The sequence below is a fragment of the Condylura cristata genome, unplaced genomic scaffold (assembly GCF_000260355.1).
Source record: "Condylura cristata isolate star-nosed mole 26May11 unplaced genomic scaffold, ConCri1.0 scaffold00022, whole genome shotgun sequence".
NCBI lineage: Eukaryota > Metazoa > Chordata > Mammalia > Eulipotyphla > Talpidae > Condylura > Condylura cristata.
In genome coordinates, this window is record NW_004567123.1 from 33,608,636 (window position 1) to 33,618,835 (window position 10,200).

Consider the following 10,200-nt stretch of genomic DNA (forward strand, 5'->3'; position numbering starts at 1 on the left):
TTTTTTTTTTTTTTGAGGGAGCCTGGAGAGAATTTCACATAATGAAATGATCAGATGGTATGGCAATAACTTTGTAAATCAAATATATTTGATTGCCAATGGTTCTCTTGCTGCACCGTTCCAAATGCTGAGAGGTGTCAAGTCACAAATCCTAGGGAGAATCCATCAAAAGTCAGCTATTTTGGTAGGCAGAAAGGTGGGGGGAACTTCTAGAGACTCCCATTGGCTTTGATGTCAGACCAAGAAGTTGGCTTTCGGCAGCCAAGGGTAATCCACCAACACCAGTGTGGAAATTCACAAGTACTGGAGCTAAGTGGGGAGCTGCTTTGCATACATAGACATATGAATTTGATTCTGATTGTTTTCCTGTTTCCTTCCAGGTCAGGGCTTTGAACAAAGCTATTCCTTATTTAGAGTACATGACTACATCTACATTCTGATTCTGGGTGTGATGGACATAATGAAAATCAGATTTGTGCTCTATTTTAGAATTAAATCCTGCTTTCTTGATTTCAGCAGGGGATTTTATACTTTGCATGAGAATAGTGCATTTGCACATTTCGGGCAAAGGTTTCACTTTTACCCTTAAGTGTTACACCTTTCTAACCCTTGATTTTTGTTTTCTATGCTTCCTGCTAGTGCTGTGAGTTTGGGGAACTGATACGTAGCAAAAATAGATTTCCTCCACTTAAAACACCTACCATAATATAATAATAATGTTGATTTTAAAAGTTTTTATTTTATAATCCTTTTTAGATTCTTTCTGATTTGATTTTTAACATTATTGATTACAAAGACTGTGTAGAGATTTTATTTTTCTACTGATAACTGTTCTCTTTCTCTTCACATTGTGCCCATTTTTCTTTGGGGGAAGGATCTCTTTTCAACTATACGATGGCGTAATTTGGGCAAAGCCAACTGAACAGGTCTGAGCCAACCAATATGGTGTAGCTTCTGATCATAGGAGTTCAGGGTGGCAGGATAGATGGTGTACCCTTCACCCCCATACTCACTTTGCCTTCCTGTAAAAGAACTGCGTATCATGCCCACGGCTCGGTGACATACTGGAGAGTGTAGCCTGAGAATACACCATTGAGCCACAACCCAGAGGTTCCCAGCTTGCGGAGCTCCAGTCTACCACAGCCATGACACCACTTCTCTCTGTCACACCACTGCGTGTCCTGACTGAAGGGGCTCTTGCCCAGTCCAGATCCCAGTCCTGTGACTCAGTCATCGCCACCTCAACAGCTAACATGCAGCGTGAGCGAGAATAAAAGCATCTTGGCTTTGAAAGCTACTGAAACTGGGCCTGGTTGTTAACTGCACCACAATCTGGTGGCAGCTGACTGATGAAGCACATGGACCCATTGGAGACAGCGAGCGAGAACAAATCCTGGGAGTTCAGGGCTGCCCGTGGATAAATCGCTCCTTTCTTCTGCACTGAACTGGGTAGAGTGACATTGGGAGGCTGGAAATGTTACCAGGCCAGGAAATCTGAGTCAAGCTTTATCTGACACCAAGTCTACTTTCTAGAGTTGAGACCCAACATGAGCTATTTCCTTTTGCGTCCAGTTTGACCTGAGTTTTCTTTCTTTTGTGTTGAGAGCTTGCTTACAAAAAGATAAACAGCACAAATGCCTACTTCCTTAGTCAGTGAGGAGGAAAGATACCCCTGCCTCATTGATCAAAATGTTAATTCCGTTAAACAATAACCAAGCACTTTCAGATTACAGCTAATGGAGGCAGTCATTTCTGTAATTAAAATAGATGGCATTTCGGACAGGGTCAGAAGCACATTCTAAAAAAAGCAGCTCCCAAACCAATTTTATTGTTTCAAGAAAAATGTTGGGAAATATCGAAATCATTCTCTCCTCTGCTTTGTAAAAGTACGGGAACTTGCAGGGACTGATAATTCGGTCTGGGAAACTTTCCACAGAGCTATTTAAAAAAAAACAAAAACAAAGTCAACGATCGTTTAACCAGAAGCTGCTCGTCTTTGAGCAGCATGGTGGGGAGAGGGCCCAATGGACCAGGTTGTGGTGGTGGGTATAGGGTGGTAACATACATCTGAAGAGGTGTGAAACTGTCCCCCTAAATCATGAAAAGTCTTAAAAACCAGCATCACCTCCATAAAAATAACCGAACAAAAAAATATCAATAGACTAGATGGACAAGAATTCTCTTGTAATAGAATCAAACCGACAGTGCCTTCCCTAGAGGGGCACTGAGCCAGCTGTGAGGTGGCTCTGTGAGGTGACCACTGGTCCCTGGAAGCGCTCACCCCACTCACACCCTAGAGCACTACCAGCCACAGCAGGGGTGGCCAGTACTTCCCTCCAGCAGCCCTCAGCAACAGCTCAGCTCTGCTCCTGCCGTCCCCAAGCAGCCCCCAGGGCCACAAGCAGAGAAACATGTGTCTGCATGTGGCGTGGCTGTTCTAATAAAACTTTATTCATAATCACACATCTGAACGTCATAGCATGTACATGAACTAGTCATTCTCTTTTCAGTCGTTTTCAACCATTCAAGACTCTCCACATCCTTCTTAGTTCACAGGATCAGACCTGGCCCATCTTGGTGGTTTGCAAGTTCCTCAACTGCCAAGGTCTTCCCTGGTTTCAGGCCCACGGGACCGCTATAGGGGGTAATATCATTATGCCTACTTAGTGAGTAAAGGGAGACCCGAAGGGGTCACAGTCTGGGGACGATGAGGCAACAGTCAGCTTTTCTGACCCATTCTTACCAATGAATACACTCTAGGAGAATAAACAGCGAAACTTGAGACTAAAAATGTTAATTGTTGGGCAAATGTCAAGCCATTTTGATAATACCCATTTACTTTCTTGAGAAAATAGTTCCCTTTCTTTCACTTCTCCCTTTCTTTCACTTCACTGCTCTCTTTTGGCATCAATAACTTAGTTTTATGTCACATTAACATGTATGTTTTGAGTTGTGCATTAGGAGGTGAAATGTGTGAGCTGTGAGAGGCCCGGACTCCTCGCATGGCAAATTGCTTGTTGCTCCCAAAGAGGGCCCATCTCAGAGAGCTGGGAAGGTCAGAGCTAACTGGTGCTGCAGACCAGACCTGCTGCTTTTGAATATAAGGATTTCCTCCTTCAGTTTGCTTAATTGGAGATTTTTGGCTCTCTAGAAAATTGATAAAGTCAGGTAAAACTGACAGATTTGCCAGAATTTTCTGGAATTATGAGACATGAGCTTGACTGAGCTATTCATTTTGATTCAAGGGAGAGGGAGAGTGAGATAGGGTGGGCGGAGAGAGGAAGAAAATGGAAGAAAGGAAGGGTGGGAGGGAGAAGAAGGAAGTGGGAGGGAGAGAGAAAAACAACAGTAACAACAACAAAGCAGATTTCAAGGACCTTTCTCCTAACACGAATAATGACATAGTCATTTTAATTTTCATTCCATACCACAACATTTCTGGAATTTATTTGGATCTTCAACATCTGTTCTGTTCCAGCAACTAAATTAAAAAGAAAACACAAACCTGCCTCTGGCAAGTAAACAAGAGACACCTAGAAAGAGCCAAACAAACATGTTCGGCTTTGGCAAAGTGATAAATATCAGCTTCTATATTAAGGACCTGTGAATTCACTCATCCCACTGATAACAATTTGCCAAAGACTGTACTTCTTTCAAAGCAGAGTTTGAAACTCAGGAGGCCAAATGAGTAATCTCCCTGGAAGATGTTCTGGAAAGCGACATTTCAACGCAGCTCTTAAAGAGCCATGGCTTTCAGACTTGACTGCACTGTCTCGAGCATTTTAACTCCAGAAGATCAAAAAAAAAAAAAAAAATCCAGTGAGGCTCAGGTATAGACTCACCACGTCCAAGTCCGCCCTCCAGCCAGTCACAGCAGCTTGCAGCAGGACACCCATGTCTGACGCAACTCAACTACCCTTTTCTGGGAGTGCCCACAGTTAGTAGAGAATGGGGTTGCCATGGAAATCAAGATGAAAGAGCAATCAAGGTAGATGAAGCAGAGGCTGCAGCGTCACTGTGTCTTAAGAAAGTGTAGAGATGTGTCATGGTTAGTAGACTCTTTCAACCCCTGCAGGCTAACACATCACAAAAACATGAGCTCCAGTTTTGCGTTTGGCTCGCCTTGATCCAGCTACAAATATTCATCTGACATTATTCCCCACTGGCCCCTGATCCCATAAAAGGGTGAAAGAGTCTACAGCAGATGGATAACACCTGGCGCAGCGAGAGCTCAGGCCCCAGAGCTGCAATGCCCAAGGGTCTGAGGTGCCAATCATGAGCATGGAATGATTCCGTCATGAAACACGTAACTTACATTCTCCTCTGAACCTGTGGGGACTGACTCCTCTTTAACTGACTAAAAGAGAAATAAAAATAAAAGAGACAGGATGTTATGAAAACGTGAAGGCTGAGCTGGTGCACAGCCCTCCGGCGCCATCTTGGTTATGGCTTCTGTAAGCCTTGTTCCAAAAGAGCTTGACAGAGACCCAGACAAGCAAGCAGCCGAGCAAGGTAAAACAAGTTATGCCTTTTAAAATGCAATAAAGGGAAGGAATTTCCAGGTGCAGCCAGGATGTAAGTGGAGCCAGAGAGGGCCTCTTGTGGACACTGGAAACCCCACCGAGGGTAAGGGGCCACGTGGACTAGGGTGGAGAGTTAGGGATGCTTGGGCACCGGGTGCCATTTGGAGACATGTAGCCGAAGAGGGCGAACCGTACTCTGAATCATACTGGCCTTGTAAACCGATATTACTTCAGTGACAGTAATGCAATTTCAACAAAGAAAGAAAATGCAACACACTGTCTTGGTCACGGCCAGCGACACCTCTGGCTTTGTATCTTCCGCCAACTGACAGACACAGGGACATAAGTAGGGTCAGCCACAGCAGAGCCAGCCATTGCTAGGTGGAAACAAAGGTGCTGCTGGGAAACTGCTGGTAGGAAGTCCAGGAAAATGTGCCCCCAGGCCTCGTGGAGGCACCGGCAAGTGGCTGAAATGAGTGGGGGCCCAGCCTCCCCCGGACCCAGGCGGAGAGCAGCCACAGAAACTGCTTCCTACGTTAGCCTTGGGTCGGTTTCATCACATCCTCATGAGTTAGGTTAAAACATGTCTCTGAAGGGTCAGAGAGCTGACGACCGACACACCCAGCTTCAAGCACTGTTGCTCCCCAAAATAAACGTCAGAGAGCAGTCCTGAGCAGAAGAGCGAGCCACTTCCCCCAACGCTGAGTCACCCTGCAGGGGCCCAAGCGTCACCTGCAGAGGTGACCCTGGCGTCTTTCCTGTAGTGGTTCTGCACCTTCTATGGGAGGTGGTGGTGGGGACAGACCGCAGGACAAACGTGCCCCTTGACACTAGTGAGCTTGTCTCCCAGGAAAGTAAAATATTTTGCAAGTAATTGCAGGGTGTTATAGACCCCCGCGTTCCTTGGACTCCGGGTTAAGATCTTTGTGATCAAATTCCTGCCTTTATTTTTCACCTTTACAAATCCAGTGGGGCCTTCCTTGGTGGCACAAGGGGTTAAAGCGCAGCACTATGACCCCTGCAGCCTGAGTTCAGTCCCCGGCCAGGGAGTGAGCCACAGGGCGCAGCAGACCTCTCCTGCCTGCCCGCTGTCCCCTCAGCAGTGGACTTCGTCAAGCCTCTTGGAATCCTCCGTCTCTAGGGAATCTTCTACCCCACAGTTCTCCTATGCATAAATAAGTAAATCTTAAAAAAAATCCCATGGGACAGGAAGTGACCCCTGCAAAGGTGTCGTCTGCGTTGAGGACTCAGCGTCTGTCATGGCTCTCAGGAGTCCTGGCAGTCAGTATGGAGACCCTCATTTCCAGCAAGAAATGGAGGCACAGAGAGCTCCAGAGTGTACACTGGGATGCCGTGGAGATGGTTCTGAGAGCCGAGTTTCCCTCTCCCACGATGCCTTCCAGGGGGAGAAACACAGTTTGGGGTGATTACAGGAGCCCCACTCTGTCACAAACTTGCTTTCTCCCTAGACAAGACCCAGGGAAACCATCCTCTTCTTCCACTGAAGTTACTCAGGCTTAAAGTGCCCCTGTGAAGGACTGGGGGTTTTCTGGAAGCTTCTGACTGAGGAATATTCAAGCAATCAGAGAGTTCTTGAAACTCTGTACCCCTCCTCTCCCCGCCCAGAGGATGCTTTTAGTACTGGAACTCACAAGCAATTGAACCGTATTTTACAAGTCAGACCCCTCCAAACCAGACCCACAAAAATGTCGAAACCCACAATTTGCCTTCACTAGGTGCAGGGTCTTCTGTCGGAAGAGCAGTCTCAGGCTTCCAAGCCCCCCTTCTGTTCTGGTGGGTTGTAACGAGACTGGTTCGTACCGTTGTTTTCCTGTGTCTGGAAAGTTCTTGGCCATTGGCTGCTCGTGCCATTCCAGAGGAAGCTGGGTACTGGGTGCTGGGGGTGGGAGGGCGGATGGAGTAGCTTGGGAGCCCCGAGCGTCCCTGGCCTTCAGGACGGCTCCAGACTTCCAGGCCTTTCTGATGTTTCCAGACTTGGCATTGCACACAGTGTCTGTTCCGAAAGAAGCTGCTAGTTCATGTTTCTAGAGTTGTATCGCTCAGGCGAAGCCCTGCTCATCTTGGGGCTGAGTGTAGTTAAGCATTTCCCCAACATCACCAGCTTGTAGACCATTTTTCTGTTTCTTCACTTTCCATGTCCCCCCTCTATTGACTCGGTATGTTTTAAAAAATCAACTAAACTTTAAAAGAAAGCAGCTGATGATGGCGATGCGCCATCAACACCGTGGCAGTAAATAAAAGAAAGTTCTGAAACAACTGCTTTGGATACAACTCAGCTCATCACAGAGTTCCGGTGATAAGTTGTGTTGAAAAGGGAAAACAGCAAATGCTCCCGGGGTAACTAATTCTTTCAAGATCAAGGAGAGACTTTCTGCTTCATGTCACTTGGGAACTTGGAGCAGAAGGGGAAGGTGACTTGTCACTGTCACCAACTCTACTTTTAGGGCCCCAGAACCATCCTGAAGCCTTGCGCCCCTTGGTGCCACCGCTCGCTGGCCTGTGGGTGGCGCTTCACACCCAGGGGCCGACAGGCCACCTCAGGGAGGTTCCCGCGGGGAGAATGAGGTGCCATTAGTGTTTAGCTCTGCAAGAGGCCAGGTCACCTTGGCCGGTGAAGCCAGGAAACCTGCATTCTTAGCTCTGGCGCAACTCCGGGCAAGTTAATCACCCTTCTCTGAGCCTCCGTTCACGCACCCAAAGGTGGACTGTTAGACTAAGGACCACAGGTTGTCGAAAGGATCCACAGACCCAGCCTGGGAAGAGCACGCAGAGCGGCTGCGGCTCACCTCAGCTCCCCCCAGCACCTGCAGAGAGGCCCTCATTCATGCCAGAGTGGGAGCACTGGAGGGTGCTGGGTGGGGGTGGGGGTCGACTCGAACAATTTCTGTAGTTAGGGTTCAGCGTCTAAGGTGTATTCTAGACACCAGTGTGGGTGGGGTGGGGCAGAAATAAGGGTTTCAAAAAGGCGACTCCAGAAAGAGACGTCCCTAGCGGGATTAGGACTCCAGGCGAGACAGCTCCCGGCTGCGGCCGAGGAGAGACGTGCTTCTGAGTGGGGTCCTGCTGGAGCAATGAGGCTACCCTTGAATTGGGGTGCACTGGGGGGCCCCTGGGCTAGACAGCCAGAGCCTCTGTACCTGCACACCATTACACAGGGTCGTCAACCTCATCCTTCCAAAATGGAAATTCCAGTCCCTGAAGGCTACTTGCTAGCAGTGGTCCTCAGTCACCCGGAGGCCAGGAAGCCGGGACCATGGCAGCCTGTGCGGCTGGGCCGACGGGAGCTTGGAGGGCGTCAGCGGCCGCTCACCGTCACACAGCCAGTGCTGGTTCAGCAGAGATGCGTCATCTTGGCCGCAGAGTTCACTTTACGTTTCTGCTCATTTCTCTCCATCAAAGTGGGGAGGGGAGTGTTACTCTGAAGATATTCCAAATGTGGGTTTTTTTTTAAGAGTTATTTATTGATGCAGACAGAACTGGGGTACAGGCCAGAGGTGCAGGGGTGGTGAGAGGATTCACCAGAGGCAGAGTGGGGAGCAGAACAGGCCAACTGACGAAGTACACTGCTGAGGGGAGCAGCAGGGAGACAGGAGAGGTCTGCTGCACCCTGGAGGTCACCTCAGGGCCAGGGCTCGAACTCTCAACTGAAGCCGCCGTGGCCAGCTTCGCAATGCTGTTCTCCAACCCCTGTGCCACTAGAGAAGGCCCCTCGTGGTTTCTGATTGTGGGCTAACACAGTCATGCATGGTCTCATGCACTTATCTTGTTCCTCTAGGCAGAGTGAAGTCTCTTCAGGGTAGCCCATGGGCCTGAGACTTGTCTTGAGCCTAGAGTGCTGGGCTGCTGGAAACCGCACACGGATATTTGACAGTGAACCCGGACTGCTCAGACCTGAAGAAATGATGACACCATTCGCTGAGAACTTAGCACGCTTCTCACGACGGTAAACATGGCCCCATTTTACAGACAGGAAAATCAAGCAGTGAAGTAATTTGTCCAAGATAACCTAGCCCAATCTTCCTGATCCCATCTAGAACACAACACTTGCCTCATACAAGATTTTTTAAGATCATCTAATATGATGTTCATTCAACAGATGAGGAAAATGAACCCAAAGAGGGAAAGTCACTTTTTAAAAGGTCACAGAGCAAAGGTACCGAGATAAATTCACAACACTGGGGGCCATATTTAGTCCAGGTAAGTAGAATCTAAACATTTTTTGCCAAGTATAACATAATTCAAATTTCATTTTCTTAAAGGCTATATCTGTATTTGTTTTATAAGGAAAACTTCAGCAATAAAGTAACTTATGGTCAAAATAACTTAGAGGAATAAAAAAGTTATGAAAATAATAATTTCACAGCCTCAGTTTTCAAGGGCAAAGAGTTGTTTCAATCATTTCATTCAGAATCTTTTCAATTAAGAGAGGGAAAAATGTCTTAGGGTTGGTTAGCAAAATAATCAGCACTTTCTAACATTTGTCTTTGTGTTTCAAAATTTTGACAAGACTGACTATATAACTGGACTTATTCCAATCCAAAGACTGTACAGGTCTTATCTATTCCATAAACCAGCGTGAGATTGGAAGCTACAGGGACGGTGACTCATGCTGGCTGCCCAGAGCTCAGAGCACAGCACTGTACACAAGCACCCTGTGACCAGCAAGACTATCGTGTCTTGGCTTCACCTCCATAAATACTCACACTTGGGTCTCCCTGGGGGCAACAGGGGAAGTCTCAGCACTATGAAGCTGTCTGCAGTCACCACAGCACAAGTTCGATCCCCGGGCGGGGGTGACCCACATGGCTCAGCAGACCTCTCCTGTCTCCCCGCTGCTCCCCTCAGCGGGTATTTCAGTAGATCCACCTGTTCTGCTCCCCGCTCTGTCTCTGAGGGATCTCTTACTCTCTGCACCCCTGCCTGCACCCCCATTCTTATAGGCATAAATAAATAAAATAAATCTGAAAAAAAAACCCATCTTATACTTTCTGATTAGGTGAAAGAAGAAGGATTTGCAAATTTGGTTGTGGTTCCGCTTAACCTCATGGTTTATATAATCTACTAATAAATAGTCAAATAATGGTCAAAAAATAAAAAGGTGACTCTGATGTATTTCTACCAATGCAGAGAGAACACTCCAACAGGTTTATCCCTGAGGATAGGAAGGGTTTGAGCTGGCAAGAGAAACCAACCTACCCCCCTAAATTCCAAAGTTAAGGAAGGCGACATACTGGAGGTTCGGTGGTTCTGGCAGCTCCGCCGTACTGGACGGCACAGAAAGACAAAAAGGTGGGCGTGGCTGCGGCCCCCCCCCCAGCACAGGAGCCGGTGACATCGGTGCCAGCCACTTTCGTGCCCTTCGCCCCATGGGGGCTCACGGACCTCCGCTCATTTCTGTGCGGCAGGTGGGTTACATTTGCATTTCACAAATGCGGAAGCTGGAGCGCAAAGGCAGACAGCTCTCGGCCCTGTCTCACTCCAAACGTGTGCCCTGTCGGTGACAGTGTTCCTGCAGGGTTGGCCTTGTCTGGCCAGTCTCCGCATGGCTGTGCTGTGAGCGCGCGCGAGCTCCCTGCAGGGCATAGCCGCTGTCTGTCTCGCAGCTCGCGCTCCTGGGCCGCTCTGGCCGCGACCCACCTCTGCACAGGGCTGGGCA

At 48.1% G+C, this 10,200-nt stretch overlaps 1 protein-coding gene across 1 annotated transcript in view; it reads right to left on the bottom strand.

Moving 5' to 3' along the window:
• Window positions 1-10,200, bottom strand: part of BCAS1 (breast carcinoma amplified sequence 1) — a 56,830-nt gene that overhangs the window by 17,935 nt on the left and 28,695 nt on the right. The window contains exon 7 of the mRNA XM_012728135.1: window positions 4,316-4,357. Within this exon, the coding sequence (XP_012583589.1) occupies window positions 4,316-4,357 (42 nt within the window). The remainder of the gene's footprint in view (window positions 1-4,315; window positions 4,358-10,200) is intronic.